This window comes from Podarcis muralis, chromosome 16 (genome assembly GCF_964188315.1).
Source record: "Podarcis muralis chromosome 16, rPodMur119.hap1.1, whole genome shotgun sequence".
NCBI classification, from domain to species: Eukaryota; Metazoa; Chordata; class Lepidosauria; order Squamata; family Lacertidae; genus Podarcis; species Podarcis muralis.
The window spans coordinates 8,295,923-8,314,368 of NC_135670.1; the positions used below are offsets into that span (position 1 = coordinate 8,295,923).

Genomic DNA, 18,446 nt, shown 5'->3' on the forward strand with positions numbered 1-18,446 from the left:
CCTCACAATGCAAACGACACTTGGGAGTTTGCTTCTAGCTACTCCCACCCGCCTTTGGGTTTCAAAGATCTGGGGCTCTTGTGCCACGAACTCCCAGTGGGCCCTCTTAACACAGAAGAATATAGGAAGCCACCTAATTTCGAGTCAGGCCATTGCTCCATCTAGCTCAGCTCCGTCTACACTGACCGGCAGAGTCCCTCCAGGTCTCCCTCAGCCCTACCTGGCGATGCCAGAGGGTGAACCCGAGAGCTTCTGCACTCAAAGACGAGTGTGCAGCCTGCAAATTTTCACACATTGCTTTTGATTTCATGGGTGTTCCACACACAAAAATATCAGAGAGAGAGGTGGGCTTGAGGCACTGGGCTTTTTGTCACTCTTGCCCACTCACAAACCGCCCAGCCCCACGACAATGGAACACCTGAATTCCCTGTCCTCTCAAGCCCAGGGCTCTGGGCATGACCCACCCACCCCAAAAAAAATCCTGGGAACTGTAGTTTTTTAAGGGTAACTCTGTGGTGGGTAAACTACATCTCCCAGGATGCTTTGGGGGAGCCCTGTGCATTAAATGTGGGGTGGTGTATGCAGGCCAAGCTGACCAAATGCAAAAGTTGTAGCCAAACCAAGGCATAGAGGTTTCACGAAGGTGCCCCATTCCTCCCCTGAACATCTCTGCTCCCCAGTTTTTTTTCAAATGCATCATTTTGCCTGCTCTGGTCTCAGTTCCACCAAGCTAAACAGATCCAGCTCTGTCCCGTTTGGCTTCTGCTGGGCCACACAAATCTGCCAGCACAGAAAAAGAAAAGAAAAATCTATCCACCAGCACCAGTTACAAAGCAGAGCACGCGCGTTCGGAAAGCTTCATCGTGCTTTTAATCACATTGAGGTTTCTTACAGAGGAATCCTGTAGGGACGGCTGTTTAAAATAAGCCACAGTAAAGTTCTGGCAGCAACCACCCCTCCCAGACAATACGCAGGACGGCTTTTTTAAAAAGCCAAAATAGAGCTACATTTTCCACACCCTCAAAATGAAAGGGCTTTGGAACTGCATGAATAAGGGCAGAGATCAGTCACTTTCCTTACAAGATTTAGAGATGCTTGCTGGGGTTTCTGGTCTTTAATAAAACAGTGGTAATGACTAGGGAGGTGCCGGGCTTGCTCCTTTGAATCCAACACAGTCTAGAGAGGCCGAGGAGTTTGCAACAGATTGAGGCCACGGAGCAAACCACGTCAGGATGCACCACAGACAACGTGGGGAGCGGGACTGTTCTTCCTACAAGTGCCCAGGAGGTTCAGAAAACAAAGCAAGTTGCCCGCGTTTCAATGCAACAGTTTCAGTCCAAGTGCCTTTAAGTCCCAGGTGTGGGAAGCAGCATTCCCTAGTGGCCAGAAGTGAAGGGGGGGGAGAAATACTTTCCAATGATTGCGGGGTGCTCGTTCCCTCCTCCAAACAGTCCAATGGAAGATGCGTTCCTGCCGCTGCTCCCCAACCGCTGCCGCTAGGTTCTGTTCCGAAAAGAGTGGCGAGAGACCCCGGCGCAACTAGATGGACTCTATCTGCTTGCGCACTTTCTCCAAGGCTCTGCGGTCGAGCATGCGCTGCCGACACACCACCAGTAGGGCGAAGACGGCCGCCACGCCAAGCATGGCGCCCTCGAACTTCCAGAAGATGCGAGCTTCCATCTCCATGGAACGGCAGCTGCAAGGAGAAGCCAAGGTGAGCGCGACCCTCTGCTGATGGACTCACCAAGGAGGGAGCATGCAGAAGGGAGCGGTGTGCGTTCCCATCCCAAGAAGCCCCACACGACACAACAGCGTAAGGTAAACAGGGATGGCTGGAAAGGGGTGTTGGTTAGGCCCTTCACCTGCCAGCTGAAGCACAGAATGCGTCAGGGAGTTAAAACAGGTTGGCTGCTCCCTCTAGTGGCAAACTGAAGTGCCGAGTGCCGCGGCTATGTGGCTAAAGGTTGAAAGGGGCAGAGGGACGACTAATAATAATAATAATAATAATAATAATAATAATAATAATTTATTATTTATACCCCGCCCATCTGGCTGGGTTTCTCCAGCCACTCTGGGCAGCTTCCAATGGAATATTAAAATACAATTACCTATTAAACATTAAAAGCTTCCCTAAACAGGGCTGCCTTCAGATGTCTTCTAAAAATCTGGTAGTTATTTTTCTCTTTGACATCTGGTGGGAGGGCGTTCCACAGGGCGGGTGCCACTACCGAGAAGGCCCTCTGCCTGGTTCCCTGTAACTTGGCTTCTCGCAGTGAGGGAACCGCCAGAAGGCTCTCGGCGCTGGACCTCAGTGTCCGGGCAGAATGATGGGGGTGGAGACGCTCCTTCAGGTATACCGGACTGAGGCCGTTTAGGGCTTTAAAGGTCAGCACCAATACTTTGAATTGTGCTCAGAAACGTACTGAAACGAGATGAAAGCTAGCTCATGGAATCTCTGGCGTTTGCAGAAGAACAAATATTGGGTGGGATCTTCGGGGATTAGTTCCCCCTGCAAAGCAAGCCTTCTCAGCGGCCATGGAATGCTGTCTGTCAGGAGGAACAGAAAACCAGAATGGAAGGGAGTATTCCTGACAGACGGGAGAGCTGGTTGGCTGTCACCAGGGCAGGGGTATTCAAAAAGAGAAGAGAAGAAGAAAAACCTTCTTGCTTCTCAGCTTTCAGACTGCCATGATTCCCCCCCCCCTCTTTAACCCAGAGGTTTACTGGGCCCCTCCTGCTTCAGTAGGAAGTTGTTAGCACATCGTAGAATCGGGGTCCCCGAGAGCCATCAAGTCCAACCCCCTGCAATGCAGGAATCTCAGCTAAAACATCCATGACAGATCAGTTACGGTAGAGGTTGCAAGGCGGTGGAACTGCAGGCAAGAGATTGCAGGCAAGAGGCACGATTAGAGACTTCAGGGACACATCCCAGCCAGGCACAGCCAAGGAGGCTATGAATCAGGGCTGGTGAGGTGTGTGGCCTGCAGATAGCCTAAAGGGCCAGATAATAGAGCTTTGGAGGGCCGTCTCTCACTGCCAGAGGTTCGCCTTCACTGCCATCCTGTGTAACTGATCTGCGACATTAGTAAGCACCCCTTGCTCCAGCAGGGTCTGCCGCTGGCCGCTGTCAGAGGCAGCACCCCGGGGTGCCAAGGCCCGACCGCTCTTCTCCTCCCAGTGAGCTCACCTCTTGTATTCTCCCTTCTTGGAAGCGCTGCAGTTGATCTGTTCAATGAAGCCCGTCACGCTGCATTCTGGCATCGTTTTCTACAACCGAGAGCATATATCTCATTAAATAACACTGCTGCCAAGTGCCTGCGATTCGGTTCTGTTGCAATAACCAACAGAGGAGCTGATCGCTTCTGACCGGGGCATGGGGAACCCACCCCATGCCCATTCTGCTATAATAGAACACTGGCTTTGCATCACACAAAGGACCCGGGTTCAACCCGCAATGGCATACCTGGGGCTGAAAGAGAGCCCTGCCTGAATCCCTGGAGTGCTCCTGCCAGTCAGTTTGAAGACAATAATGAGCTTGATGGGACACTGGTCTGAGTCGGTGTTAAGGCAGCTTCCTATTTAAGTTAGCCTTTTATTCAGAATCTTGAGGACTAGCATCTTTATTTTGAAAGGAAGGAATATAGCATCTGGTTTGTATGCATAAGGTCCCAGGTTCAACGCCTGAGATCTGCCTGCAGGGCTAGGAAAGATTCTCCATCTGATACCCTGGAGAACCCTGACCTGTTCAGTGTAAACCAGGGGTCAGCAACCTTTTTCAGCAGGGGGCCGGTCCACCGTCCCTCAGATCATGTGGTGGGCCAGACTATATTTGGGGGGCGGGGGGAATAAGAACAAATTCCTATGCCCCACAAATAACCCAGAGACGCATTTTAAATAAAAGCACACATTCTACTCATGTAAAAACACGCTGATTCCCAGACCGTCCGTGGGCAGGATTGAGAAGCAATTGGGCCAGATCTGGCGCCCGGGCCTTAGGTTGCCTACCCCTGGTATAAGCCATACTGAGCTCAGTACTGGCCTTGAGTCAGTATAGGACACCATTCTATCTTCTGTGTTATTATTGTATAGAAGCTGCTATGTCCGTTATCTTATTTTGTAGCATTAAACACTACAGTGGATAAGATACGTTTGAAAGTGGGAACATACATCAATCTCTTTTGCACATATTTTAGCAAGCAGTTAAGGCGTTTCATTTTTACCCTTGCCCAACCTTTTGTTCCTGTTGGGAGGTTCACTTACCGCCTGAAAACTCTGGCAGGGAGCGCACTGCTGGGTCACCACGAAATCCTCGCTTTGCCAGCACGGCGTGGCCCCAGGCAAACTGGCTGCAGGAAGCCAAAGAGGAGATCAGGAGTCAGCTTCAACAAAACAGACATACACAGCTCTTTATGCAGCACAGAGTTAAGCTACGCAACTCACACTCGCAAGTGGCAGCAGCGGGCACTAACTTGGATGGCTTTAAAAAAGGCTTAGGCAAATCCATGAAGGAAAATGCTATCAGTGGTTTTACTGGCTAGATAGGCCATTGGCCTGACCCGGCAGAACTGCTCTGTTTTCTCCTTCTATCATAACATTTGAACTCATAGGTAAAGGTAAAGGGACCCCTAACCATTAGGTCCAGTCGTGGCCGACTCTGAGGTTGCAGCGCTCATCTCGCTTTATTGGGCAAGGGAGCCGGCGTACAGCTTCCGGGTCATGTGGCCAGCATGACTAAGCCACTTCTGGCGAACCAGAGCAGCGCACAGAAATGCCGTTTACCTTCCCGCCAGAGTGGTACCTATTTATCTACTTGCACTTTGATGTGCTTTCAAACTGCTAGGTTGGCAGGAGCTGGGACTGAGCAACGGGAGCTCACCCCGTCACGGGGATTCGAACCGCCGACCTTCTGATCGGCAAGCCCTAGGCTCTGTGGTTTAACCAACAGCGCCACCCGCATCCCTTTAGAACTCATAGGCATCCAATAAAACTGAACATTGGAAGATTCAGGACCGATCCGCAGCGCACAGTTAACCTGCGGAACTTATTCCTGCAAGAAGCAGAGATAGCCATCAATTTGGATGGCTCCAAAAAGAGGATTAGACACATTCACAGAGCTGATCCATAAAGAAGGCTGATAGCCAAAGAATGGATGCTTTTGAATTCTGGTGCTGGAGGAGACTCTTGAGAGTCCCATGGACTGCAAGAAGATCAAACCTCTCCATTCTGAAGGAAATCAGCCCTGAGTGCTCACTGGAAGGACAGATCCTGAAGCTGAGGCTCCAGTACTTTGGCCACCTCATGAGAAGAGAAGACTCCCTGGAAAAGACTCTGATGTTAGGAAAGATGGAGGGCACAAGGAGAAGGGGACGACAGAGGACGAGATGGTGGGACAGTGTTCTGGAAGCTACCAACACGAGTTTGACCAAACTGCAGGAGGCAGTGGAAGGCAGGGGTGTTTGGCTAGGAATTTTGAAGGTGGGCAGAGAACTATTGATGTCAGGCTTCCCAGACATCTGGTTGGCTACCGTAAGAACAGGATGATGGACTAGATGGGCCAGGGCTGATGGGAATTGTAGTTCAAAAACAGCTGGAGGCCCAAGGTTGGGAAACACTGTGCTAAAGCATCATACTCAAGGGTGTTTTCAGAAAATTAAGGGCCACACAGCCAGGGAAATGACACGCATTCAGATCTTTTGCAGCACCATTTTATCATACCTCTCCCTGCCCTCCACTCCATCTTGGTTCTTCCAAACAAAAAAAGCTAGAAATCAAACTACAACACAAACTCAAATAGCCAAAACAGATACAATTATCCTCTCTCACCTGGGTTTTTCCCATCACTTTCCAAAGCCACTTCAGCCAACCTGGAAACAGGACAGAAAGAGAGAGAGAGAGAGAGAGAGAAAACATTGCAGAGAGATTAAAATGAGAGGTAATGGGGGGGCAACAGGCTAATCTGTCACTTTAAAGACAATTGTAGGCAGTCCTGGTGGATAAAACCAAAAGCCCATTTAGTGCCATTTCTCACAGTGACCAATCTGTTAATCATCTGATTAACTTAGTGTCGGCTCCAGTTAAATTGGTGGAAAAAATAATTAAAGATCACGTTGCAAGACACAAAGAAGAACAAATCTTGGTGAAGGAGAATCAAACAGCTTCCACAGAAGCACAAGACTTGAGACTTTGTAGCTTAGAAAGGGGGGGAGTGAATGGGGGGGGGAGCTATGACTTTTAAAAGTGATACTGCACTGTTTTCAATGTATGGTGTGAACATGGTCCCAGACAAATATATTTAGACACTGCAAATCTTTGGCATTGCTTGCTGCCTTCAATGATGACCCTAAGATAAAATATGTCTTGCCAGGTACAGATGGAGTCATTTTCCTCTCTTGTTTTGTTTCTTAGACATGACTTGCAGCGGAGCATCGGACTCTTAAGCTTAATGTTGTAAGCCAAAAATGGCTTATCTTCTGTGTTACGCCAACAAAACTCAGAGACAAGAGGAGTTAGGAGTCCGTTGTTGTTTACTGCAAAGCAATAGGTTACAGTAGAATCTTTTCGCAAAACTGGAACACCGCCCAAGAGTCAGGGCAGTGGTATTTATAACATTTCAAAGGAATGTCCAGTCTTGCATTACCAGGGAGTGGACTAGATCATAGAATCATAGAGTTGGAATAGAGCACAAGGGCCATCGAGTCCAACCCCCTGCCAAGCAGGAAACACCATCAGAGCACTCCTGACATATGGTTGTCAAGCCTCTGCTTAAAGACCTCCAAAGAAGGAGACTCCACCACACTCCTTGGCAGCAAATTCCACTGTCGAACAGCTCTTACTGTCAGGAAGTTCTTCCTAATGTTTAGGTGGAATCTTCTTTCTTGTAGCTTGGATCCATTGCTCCGTGTCCGCTTCTCTGGAGCAGCAGAAAACAACCTTTCTCCCTCCTCTATATGACATCCTTTTATATATTTGAAGATGGCTATCATATCACCCCTTAACCTCCTCTTCTCCAGGCTAAACATGCCCAGCTCCCTTAGCCGTTCCTCATAAGGCATCGTTTCCAGGCCTTTGACCATTTTGGTTGCCCTCCTCTGGACACGTTCCAGTTTGTCAGTGTCCTTCTTGAACTGTGGTGCCCAGAACTGGACACAGTACTCCAGGTGAGGTCTGACCAGAGCAGAATACAGTGGCACTATTACTTCCCTTGATCTAGATGCTATACTCCTATTGATGCAGCCCAGAATTGCATCGGCTTTTTTAGCTGCCGCGTCACACTGTTGGCTCATGTCAAGTTTGTGGTCAACCAAGACTCCTAGATCCTTTTCACATGTATCAGGGACCCTTCCAACTCTACAATTCTATTATTATTTGTTTATCAAATTCCTCTCCCAGAATTACATTTTCCAGAGCTCCCAAAGAAGAGAGAGTGCTTGTTAAACCACTCGGGGAATTGTAGCTTGGGGGGGGGGGGAGATAGGCGAGTCACCTAACTGCTCTCAGCACCCTTAACAAACTACATCTCCCAGACTTCTTTGCGGGGAAGCCATATAAAAGCGCTTTAAAGGTACAGTGTGGACTCACCCATGCGACGCTCAGGTGACCACCATTCACTTGGAAGCCCCCCTTTCCCCTTCCCCAAAATGCCCGAGGCCCTCCACCCGCCCTTAGCCCCTCATAACTTACCCGGGGGCAGCAACGACGAAGCCCACAAGCGCAGCTATAGCCAGGCGCCATCTTGGCCCCATCATTGTTATGAGGCGGGGCTTCCTGGCATCTACTTCCGCCTCACTCATAACGCTCACGTGGGGCATTCTGGGAAGAAGGTTGTTGTTTTTTTCCCCTTACGCACGCACTGCGCACGCGCAGGCCGACTCCGTGGAGGGGAGGGGAGGAGTTCAGTTCTGCCTCAGGGGTTTCAACCCACAGTCTCTATGATACCTTTATAGTGATTTCCGGTCCTCTGCCGCAGCTGGGAGGAGCCGCCATGTGCGGGGCAAAGAGTGGTTGTTGGGAGTTTGTAGGAAAGGGTTGGGAAGTGGAATGATGAGAGTGACGAGGACGAGACACTTTCTTTTGCTGAGGGGGTTTCAAATAATCAGGTCCTCTAACCTTGCGCCTAGGGAGCGTAAAAACTTTAGAACCTTTTTTTAATGTACGCAACCACAGCGGCTATAACTTTAATAGCAAAAAACTGGAAAGGTGACTCAATCCCCACAAAAATTGATTGGCAAGGGAAGATGATAGAATATTTAGAACTTGCGAAAATAAATGGGAGAATAAGAGGAAACTCAAACCAGAAAGTGAGTAAAGATTGGACAACATTTAAAGAATATCTTAAAAAGTGCTGTGACAATGCAAATCTCCTGACAGATTTAGACTGAATCTTGAATTACAAGGAAATTATAAAAGCAAAAATTTCTCTTGGTATGTAACAGGAAGAAACAACAAGAAGTGCGTATAGACCAGCAATGTGTAAAAAGTACAATGAGGTGAATCGGAAGACAAAGTGTGTGTAATGTCAAACGATATGTTGCTACTGTTAGTGTCTATGGTTTTGTTTGTGTTGCTTTTTGGTTTATGTTTGGTAAATTGTTTTGCAATAAGGAATTAAACTAAGCATCCCCAAACTTGGCCCTCCAGATGTTTTGGGACTACAACTGCCATGATTCCTAGCTAACAGGACCAGTGGTCAGGGATGATGGGAATTGTAGTCCTAAAAAACATCTGAAGGGCCGAGTTTGGGGATGCCTGAATTAAACAAACAAACTCCTGCGAAGACCCGAATCTGCCTGCAGATCTGCAGATGCAACCTTCTTGAAATGCCTCCTCCCACGAGGGAGACAGACGGACATGTAAAAGGAAAAAAGGGGAGGGGGGGAAGGAGACTGGAAAGCCTTCCAAACAGACAGTGAAACTGGTTTAACTTGCCAAGCTAAGTCTTGTCTGTGGGAGGCATGATATACTTGTGAAGCCTAGAAGCTGGAGGTTGTAAATCAGGCATAGGCAAACTCAGCCCTCCAGTTGTTTTGGGACTATAATTCCCATCATACCTGCCCACTAGTCCTGTTAGCTAGGGATCATGGGAGTTGTAGTCCCAAAACATCTGGAGGGCCAAGTTTGCCTACGCCTGTTGTAAATCCACCCTTTTAGATAATGCTAAAGTGGAATTAAGATTGCCAGAAGAAATATCAACAACCTCAGATATGCAGATGACACAACCTTGAGAGCAGAAAGTGAGGAGGAATTAAAGAACCTTTTAATGAGGGTGAAAAAGGAGAGCGCAAAATATGGTCTGAAGCTCAAAATCAAAAAAACGAAGATCATGGCCACTGGTCCCATCACCTCCTGTCAAATAGAAGGGGAAGAAATGGAGGCAGTGAGAGATTTTACTTTCTTGGGCTCCATGATCACTGCAGATGGTGACAGCAGCCACGAAATTAAAAGACGCCTGCTTCTTGGAAGAAAAGCAATGACAAACCTAGACAGCATCTTAAAAAGCAGAGACATCACCTTGCCAACAGAGGTCTGTATAGTTCAAGCTATGGTTTTCCCAGTAGTGATGTATGGAAGTGAGAGCTGGACCATAAAGAAGGCTGACTGCCGAAGAATTGATGCTTTTGAATTCTGGTGCTGGAGGAGACTCTTGAGAGTCCCATGGACTGCAAGAAGATCAAACCTATCCTTAAGGAAATCTATCCTTAAGAAGATCAAACCTATCCTTAAGGACCTAACCTATCCTTAAGGAAATCAGCCCTGAGTGCTCACTGGAAGGACAGATCCTGAAGCTGAGGCTCCAAGACTTTGGCCACCTCATGAGAAGAGAAGACTCCCTGGAAAAGACCCTGATGTTGGGAAAGATGGAGGGCACAAGGAGAAGGGGAGAACAGAGGACGAGATGGTTGGACAGTGTACTCAAAGCTACAAACATGAGTTTGACCAAACTGCGAGAGGCAGTGGAAGACAGAAGTGCCTGGCGTGCTCTGGTCCAGGGGGTCACGAAGAGTCAGACACGACTAAACGACTAAACAACAACAAAAGTGGATTGCATATAGAGGTAAGGAACGCAAACCACGGTTAGGTGTTGTTTCCCTTGGGCCCATCATGTTCTGCCAGCTGGGCATCATCAGCACCTTCTGAAATGGCCATTTCCCCATTCTTCCGCCGGGGACTTTTCTCACTCCGCCCGCGACTTATTTCACGCCGCGTTTCCTTTCCCCCCACTTCCGACGTCGAGGCGGGCGCTGCGCCTCTGGAGTCGCGCTGCAATGACGTATCCGAGAGGCGGCGCTGCGGGTCCTGTTGTTGCACGTGGCGGCGGCGGCGGCGGCGGCGGAGGAGCAGGAGGGGTGACAATGGCGCCTCTAACGGCGGGTGGCGGAGGTGGGTGGGTCTGCGTCGGGCCTGGGGCTGGTGGTGAAGAAGGGCTGGCTGGAGCCCCGGCTTAGCTGGGGAAGCGGGAGGGGGGAGAGGCAGCTGCCCCTCCCCCCCAAATCAATACAGATCAATAAAAACACATAGGTTCTGCCCCCCCCCCCCAAATAATCCTGGCTACGATCATGCGTGGCGGGGGCGATGAAGAGGTGGTGGGATTCCGAGGAGGAGGAGGGTAGGGTCGCCACTGGTGTCCTAGAAAAATACAGGGCAGGGAGGTGCGGGGGGGGCATTCCAGTCCCGTATAATCTAAACAAGCTATAGCTTAGGGCCCCACTCTCTTAGAATCATAGAATCATAGAGTTGGAATAGACCACAAGGGCCATCGAGTCCAACCCCCTGCCAAGCAGGAAACACCATCAGAGCACTCCTGACATATGGTTGTCAAGCCTCTGCTTAAAGACCTCCAAAGAAGGAGACTCCACCACACTCCTTGGCAGCAAATTCCACTGTCGAACAGCTCTTACTGTCAGGAAGTTCTTCCTAATGTTTAGGTGGAATCCTCTTTCTTGTAGTTTGGATCCATTGCTCCGTGTCCGCTTCTCTGGAGCAGCAGAAAACAACCTTTCTCCCTCCTCTATATGACATCCTTTTATATATTTGAACATGGCTATCATATCACCCCTTAACCTCCTCTTCTCCAGGCTAAACATGCCCAGCTCCCTTAGCCCTTCCTCATAAGGCATCATTTCCAGGCCTTTGACCATTTTGGTTGCCCTCCTCTGGACACGTTCCAGTTTGTCAGTGTCCTTCTTGAACTGTGGTGCCTCTTGGGCGTTGCTGTCAACATTTCCCTTTTTATAAGGGAAAGTCCCTTATTCTGAATAGGATTCCTCGCAGGAAAAGGGAAAAGTTGACAGCTATGCTCTTGGGCCGCCCCCCCCCCCAAAAAAAATTATGAGTCTTTGTAAATTGTGTTTCTAAAGGAACTTTTGTGATTACCAAATGCCAATGTGTTTGCATTATTAAGTTTGTTATGAATAAAGCATCATTTTAATGAAAAACAAAAATTCCTTCCAGTCGCACCTTAGAGGCAAACTTACGGTAGTTGGTCTCCAAGGTGCTACAGGAAGGAATTTTTCTTTATTGTTTATGTTTCGACTATGGCAGACCAACACGGCTACCTACCTGTAACTACATCATTTTAATAGATAGAGCTTAATAATTATTTCACTATTAGTGTACTTCTTCTTAATTGTATTTCACTACTCATATACTTATTCCTAATTGTATTTCAGTTCAACAGTTACTTTGATAAAATATATATTTTGTTATGTGCAAATGGCTTTATATGCCTATTAGGTCCATAAATTACCATATAGCATATATTCAACACAAAAAACTGACTTCAAAGCATCCCATTACAATCCACTGCAGCCAAACAGGATGGCCCCTCTGGAATTTGTCACAGCGCATAGACGTGGATTTGTCAATCTGCCTGCACTTGGCTACCCAGAGCTTAAATACATGACCTTTCACACATGTGCATTTGGAGGGGATCCCTAACTTGGCGGAGAAAAAAACAGCTGAAATACAGGACAAAACTATCCATACAGGACACAGCGTTTTACATTGAAATACGGGACAATCCTGTATTATACGGGACAGGTGGCAACCATAGAGAGGGAGGTGGGATTCTTTGCCCTGCCCTCCCCCAGCGCCTCTCCACTTGGGAACTGGGAGGGTGATGGGCTAGGGTGCCAAGACCAGCCTGGCTGAGGCAAGTGGTGTTCAGAAGCTTGTTCTTGGGGGGGGGTGCATTGATAGCGGGGGAGAGGTTGGCAGTAGAATGGGGCTTGCCCCTATGTGTGGCATTACATAGAGGACAGCTATAACTTTTAAGGGGATTCATCAGTAGCTGGGGAGGAGTTGGGGAGTGCATGCCTATGCTATCCCACCAAGTGGCAGACGGCCCTAAACGGCCTCGGTCCAGTATACCTGAAGGAGCGTCTCCACCCCCATTGTCCAGCCCAAACACTGAGGTCCAGCGCCGAGGGCCTTCTGGGGGTTCCCTCGCTGCGAGAAGCCAAGGTACAGGGAACCAGGCAGAGGGCCTTCTCGGTAGTGGCACCCGCCCTGTGGAAAGCCCTCCCACCAGATGTCAAAGAGAAAAACAACTACCAGACTTTTAGAAGACATCTGAAGGCAGCCCTCTTTAGGGAAGCTTTTAATGTTTTTAATAGGTTATTGTATTTTAGTGTTCTGTTGGAAGCCGCCCAGAGTGTCTGGGGAAACCCAGCCAGATGGGTGGGGTATATTATGATGGTGATGATGATGATGATGATGATGATACGTTGCCTCGTTGTTGCCCAAGATAAGTGTGTAGCAAGGCAAGTTTAGGTCCACAGCATTGTGCGTGAGGGTGGTGGTGTATTTGAAGATGTCTCTGTCTAGAACCAAGTTTGTTTTGATCGGCATGTATGTATGCCAGAGCTTTGCAAACTGTGTGTCACAACACTTTAGTGTTTCGGCTGCAGTGTGTAGGTGTGTCGCGTGAATTCTCCCTGCGAAAGGTGTTTGTTTAACCCCCAGTTTGCTAGTAAAACTGATTCACTGTGTCACAAAAAGAAGCACGCCTAAAAAGTGTGTCACCAACATGAAAAATTTGGAAAGCTGTGGTGCAGGCCCTTTCGCTGAATGACAGGTCGTGTTTTTTATGCTGTTGTCACTGGATTGTGGAATGTCCTTCCCTTTGCCATACACAAAGCAGCAGCCATCATTTGGTTCACATGTCTTGCGAAAGCTTATCTTTTTGGCCAGGCTTTCCCAAACCCATAAGATTGGACCCTGTTTTACATGTGTGAATCCTCTGGATTTCTCTTTTATTTGATTGTATGTGCCTTTCTAGGGACGCGGGTGGCGCTGTGGGTTAAACCACAGAGCCTAGGACTTGCCGATCAGAAGGTCGGCGGTTCGATTCCCCGCGACGGGGTGAGCTCCCGTTGCTCGGTCCCTGCTCCTGCCTACCTAGCAGTTCGAAAGCATGTCAAAGTGCAAGTAGATAAATAGGTACCACTCTGTCGGGAAGGTAAACGGTGTTTCCGTGCGCTGCTCTGGTTCTCCAGAAGTGGCTTAGTCATGCTGGCCACATGACCCGGAAGCTGTACGCCAGCTCCCTTGGCCAATAAAGTGAGATGAGCGCCGCAACCCCAGAGTCGGCCACAACTGGACCTAATGGTCAGGGGTCCCTTTACCTTTATGTGCCTTTCTATTGCTGTTTTACAGGTTTTTATGTCATTCCCCCCTTTTTAAATTATGTATTTGGTTTCTTTAGGCCAGGCGTCCTGAACCTTGGATCCCTAGATGTGCTGGGAAGAAGCGAATTTGTACCCTTCAAAGCTCTACACAAGACCATCCACCAGCCTTCCTCACAGGTTTGCTCCCTTACCCATCCACACCACAGTGAACGCTTTGGTGAAAGGGTGGGATACAAAAGTGAAAAATAATACTCCACATCTGAATTCTTTATGAATGTACACAATAGAGGGTTCTAGTCTTTTTCCTGAAGGATACATGAATTGCTCAGTAAGTAATTTTCTGTCTTGTATTCTTTTGTAGGGCTCTTCGCTCTGTTATAGGAGGCAATGCTGTACGGTGTCAACTTCCAGTTCCAAGTTCCGTTTAGTCTTTCGCCACCTTCCTTAACGGTTTTTTCTACGTCCTGTGCTTCTTACGTGACAAAATGCCGAAAAGAAAATGTAGATTTTCTGTCGAGCTACAGAGGAAGTATACCTGTTTCAGAAGAGGTAGAGATGACTTTGAAGGCGAATGCCTGGTATGTAGACCGGGTACGTTTGTCTCTGTGGCACATAAAGGAGGACGCGACCTGCAATCGCACATGGACTCTGAGAAACACAAAATAGCAATTCGAGGAGAAGCTTCTTCAGCAAAATTGGCAAACGTTTTGGTAAAACCCTGTAACAGCAAATGGGAAGATGAAGTGACTGCAGCAGAAGGAACTTTCGCTTTTCACACCGTCAAACACCACCACAGTTATAATGTGATGACATGCACATCAGGCCTCTTGAAGACGATGTTCCCGGATTCTGATATTGCGAGGAAGTTTTCAAGTGCAAAAACCAAGACAGAGGCAATTGTAAATTCTGTACTGGCTCCCGATTGTTTGGAAAACGTTCTGAAAAGCCTTGAAGAAAACGAAATAGATTATTGTGGCGTTTCTACTGACGCCGGTAACCACGGTCCGGTCAAGGTGGTTGCAATAGTTATTCAGTATTTTGACTGGAAAAGTGGCGGTTTGCAGTCCAAAATAATTGAAATGAAAAGCCAGCCCAATGAAAGCGCAGATACAATCTTTTCGTACGTGAAGGAAACTCTTGAGAGTAAAGGACTGCTAAAGAAATGCATAGCGTTCACAGGTGACAACTGCAACACAATGTTTGGAGGGACACAGCAGGATTCAGAAGGAAGGAGTGTGTTTGCCAAGTCGAAGAGTGAGCTGGATAACAAAACTTCCATTGGTGTGGGATGTCCAGCGCACATCTTGAATAACTGTGTCCATCAGGCAGCAGACACGTTGGACGTCGACGTTGAGAGCATCATTTTCAAGATATACCAGTACTTTCACATCTATAGAGTCCAAACGGAGCAGTTAAAGGAGTACTGTGAATTCGTGGACACTGAATACAAAAAGCTGCTGTCTCACAGCAAAACACGCTGGTTGTCATCCTTTCAAGGCATCACTAGACTCATTCACGTGTTCCCAACCGTCAAGGCCTTTTTCCTCTCGCAGAATAAACCGCCAACAGTGTTGCAGGAGTTTTTTGAGCATGAGCTTAGCGAGGCTTACCTGTTGCACTTGCAGTCTCTGATGAGTATGTTTCACTCCTACGTTTTAGAACTCGAAAGAGAGAATAATTCGGTTGTGGAGGTTCTGCAAGTTCTGCTTTGCGTCCAGAACATGCTCGCCGAACGCAGGAGCCACAGCTTCATGTCCCTCAAGGTCAAGAGCCTTCTGAAAGAGAAGCGTGAGGCAGGTTTCGGCGCGGAGTGTGACAAATTCTGCGCAGAGGTAAATCGCTTCTATGACAGCTGCATAGAGTATCTGGAAAAATGGATGGAGCCCATGAAGGAGTTTTCATGCTTCATATGGATGTCCCTTAGTGAGTCGCTAGAGTGGGACAAAGTAGGACCTTCCATAAAGTTTCTCCTGGACAGGGATGTCTCCATAGATGAGGGGAAGTGCTTCGATCAATTCTGCAACCTCGAGAAGTTTGTGGATCAGTTTAAAGGCGACGACGAGTTCATTAAGCTCCAGGCACACCAGAAGTGGACCAAGTACTTTGAGACTTCCAAAAACGTTGTGTGCCACTCGGAACTTTTGAAGATGGCCCAGGGTTTCTTTGCCCTCGCCTCACATCCTGCAAACGCGGGGTTCTCTTTCTCTCTGAGCAAAGAGAGAGGCAACTTATCCTTGGACTCACTGCGAAGCATGGTGCTACTGCAATATAATTATAAGCACGTTACTTGCAAGGAGTTTCACGCCTATCTCTTAAGCAATAAGCAGCTGTTGAACAAGATCAGATCTACAGAGAAATACGCTTGGGCCAAACAGCGCCGGACAGAAGAACGAAGTGCCTCTGAAAGTGTTTCAGGAATTTCATACAGCGTGCCGATGTATTGAAACACATGTTCTATTTTTTTATTGTAATTTGAGCACATTTACTTTCACAATTGCTTACGTATTCGATTATAACCACTTTGATCGTTTGTATTACTATTATTTTAAAATGAGAGTCGTCATAGCGATCCGTAGTTAAAGATAAAAGTCGGGAAATGTGTATTCTTTTTCGCTCTTCAAAATATGGCATCCCTCTGTATCTTGTCGTTTCTGTATACATTAACAGGAGACGCTTCCTCAAGATGACCATCCCAGCTCAGATTTACTAGGGCTAGTTTGTTTATTTGAAATAATAGAGAGAGAGAAGGGGCGGGCAGGGTGTGATTGATTGCCTTTGGTTAACTGCAGTGAGATTTGTTTGCATGTTTGGAGTTGGGGGGAGGAGGAAGAAGAAGAAGAAGAGTTTGGATTTGATATCCCGCTTTATCACTACCTGAAGGAGTCTCAAAGCGGCTAACATTCTCCTTTTCCCTCCTCCCCCACAACAAACACTCTGTGAGGTGAGTGGGGCTGAGAGACTTCAGAGAAGTGTGACTGGCCCAAGGTCACCCAGCAGCTGCATGTGGAGGAGCGGAGACGCGAACCCGGTTCCCCAGATTACGAGTCCACCGCTCTTAACCACTACACCACACTGGCTCTGGATGGATTGCTGGGTCAAGTAAAGCACATTGATTTGTATGCTGTTGGTGGATCCTTGTTGACTATGGCTAGTTTTTAAACGCTGCACCGATAAACTAGTTTGGGCCAAGACTTTTCAAAACGCAGCAGGCAAAATAGCTGCCTTAAACAATAGCAATTGGGGATTGGGAACGGCAAGCTTGGGAATGAATATACAGTGGTAGGTACCTCGGGTTACAGACGCTTCAGGTTACAGACTCCGCTAACCCAGAAATAGTACCTCAGGTTAAGAACTTTGCTTCAGGATGAGAACAGAAATTGTGTGGCAGCAGCAGGAGGCCCCATTAGCTAAAGTGGTGCTTCAGGTTAAGAACAGCTTCAGGTTAAGAATGTACCTCTAGAATGAATTAAGTACTTAACCCGAGGTACCACTGTACTAGCATTCTCTGCTTGGCGAAATGGTCTCTATAAGTTGTCTTGTGCAGAAACTGCCTAGATATTAAGATCTGCAGCACAAGGCCTCCTGTAGCATCAGGTCAGGCTGGGAAAGAACGTCCTGCTGTTGTTAACTTTGGTGTCTGGTCTTTGACCGCAATAAAGATTGATTGATTGTCCTGCCCCCTGTCTGAAGCACCGGAGAGACACTGCTAGTCAGTGTAGACGATACCAAACAAGATGGACCAATGGGGGATATTGCTATGCCTCTCTTTAAATCGCCTGAAATGCATGGATTTTTTTAAAAAAAACATGGAGAATTAAAAATGGGATACCTGTGAGAAAGGCCTAGGAAAAATCACTGCAACAGGATAGAGAACGGGCATCATGTCCAAACCATACATTTAAAATGAATTCAACACACGGCTTTCCCCCAGAGAATTCCAGGAGCTGTAGTTTGTTAAAGGGGCTGGGAATTGTAGTTCTGTGGGGGTGAACTATAATTCCCACAATTTTTTGTTGTGTTTTTTTTTGTAGATGTCCTGTGCATTCCATGTGCGCTGAAAGTGCTTTGAATATATCGCGTGGATATGACTAAAGATGCATTTTTGTTTTATTATTTCCTCCTTTCATAAAAATCTATATACCGTACTTGCTTGATCGTAAAATAAACCTCAAAGAGGTTTACAGAGATTAAAAAGGTAAAGGTAAAGGTACCCCTGCCCATACGGGCCAGTCTTGACAGACTCTAGGGTTGTGCGCCCATCTCACTCAAGAGGCCGGGGGCCAGCGCTGTCCAAAGACACTTCCGGGTCACGTGGCCAGCGTGACATCGCTGCTCTGGCGAGCCAGAGCCGCACACGGAAACGCCGTTTACCTTCCCGCTAGTAAGCGGTCCCTATTTATCTACTTGCACCCAGAGGTGCTTTCGAACTGCTAGGTTGGCAGGCGCTGGGACCGAGCGACAGGAGCGCACCCCGCTGCGGGGATTCGAACCGCCGACCTTTCGATCGGCAAGTCCTAGGCGCTGAGGCTTTAACCCACAGCGCCACCCGCGTCCCAATTTACAGAGATTATCAGTTTATTAAAAAGCTAAAAACAACTACAGTACAGTGTTTGAAACGTTCTTTAAAAAATTAAAACCGGCAATAAACTAGAAAGATTGAAACACGCACCAGTGTTCTACATATCTGGGTAGGATTCTCTAAATCAGCCTTTCTCAACCTGTGGGTCCCCAGATGTTGTTGGACTACAACTCCCATCACCCCTAGCTAGCAAGGCCAGAGCTCAGGGATGATGGGAGTTGTAGTCCAACAAACACCTGGGG

At 47.8% G+C, this 18,446-nt stretch overlaps 2 protein-coding genes across 3 annotated transcripts; one reads left to right on the forward strand and one right to left on the reverse strand.

Annotated features, from left to right (window-relative positions):
• Positions 1-851: 851 nt before the first annotated feature.
• Positions 852-7,823, reverse strand: JTB (jumping translocation breakpoint). The gene is made up of 5 exons (XM_077920022.1): positions 7,681-7,823; positions 5,824-5,864; positions 4,261-4,346; positions 3,188-3,267; positions 852-1,696 (listed from the first exon to the last, which is right to left on the reverse strand). The coding sequence occupies exons 1-5, from the start codon at positions 7,806-7,808 to the stop codon at positions 1,540-1,542; spliced, it is 492 nt and encodes a 163-aa protein (XP_077776148.1). The 5' UTR covers positions 7,809-7,823; the 3' UTR covers positions 852-1,539.
• A 2,470-nt stretch (positions 7,824-10,293) lies between these two features.
• LOC114586650 (uncharacterized) lies at positions 10,294-16,233 on the forward strand. Of its 2 annotated transcripts, none has more exons than XM_077920793.1 (3): positions 10,294-10,377; positions 13,703-13,901; positions 13,987-16,233. In XM_077920793.1, the coding sequence occupies exon 3, from the start codon at positions 14,111-14,113 to the stop codon at positions 16,067-16,069; it is 1,959 nt and encodes a 652-aa protein (XP_077776919.1). In that variant the 5' UTR covers positions 10,294-10,377; positions 13,703-13,901; positions 13,987-14,110; the 3' UTR covers positions 16,070-16,233. The 2 variants fall into 2 exon arrangements, with proteins under 2 accessions (XP_077776919.1, XP_028566154.2); XM_028710321.2 differs by having other exon boundaries at positions 13,703-13,802.
• Positions 16,234-18,446: the final 2,213 nt, after the last annotated feature.

What these genes read in the sequence shown, in the direction of transcription:
- JTB (XM_077920022.1), bottom strand. Translation starts at nt 7,808, where the DNA reads ATGCCCCACGTGAGCGTTATGAGTGAGGCGGAAGTAGATGCCAGGAAG. An exon ending in AAGTGATGGGAAAAACCCAG is followed by an intron (nt 4,347 to 5,823) that starts GTGAGAGAGGAT and finishes GGCTTCCTGCAG; the next exon opens with CCAGTTTGCCTGGGGCCACG. An exon ending in AAGAAGGGAGAATACAAGAG is followed by an intron (nt 1,697 to 3,187) that starts GTGAGCTCACTG and finishes TTCTCCTTGCAG; the next exon opens with CTGCCGTTCCATGGAGATGG.
- LOC114586650 (XM_077920793.1), top strand. Translation starts at nt 14,111, where the DNA reads ATGCCGAAAAGAAAATGTAGATTTTCTGTCGAGCTACAGAGGAAGTAT.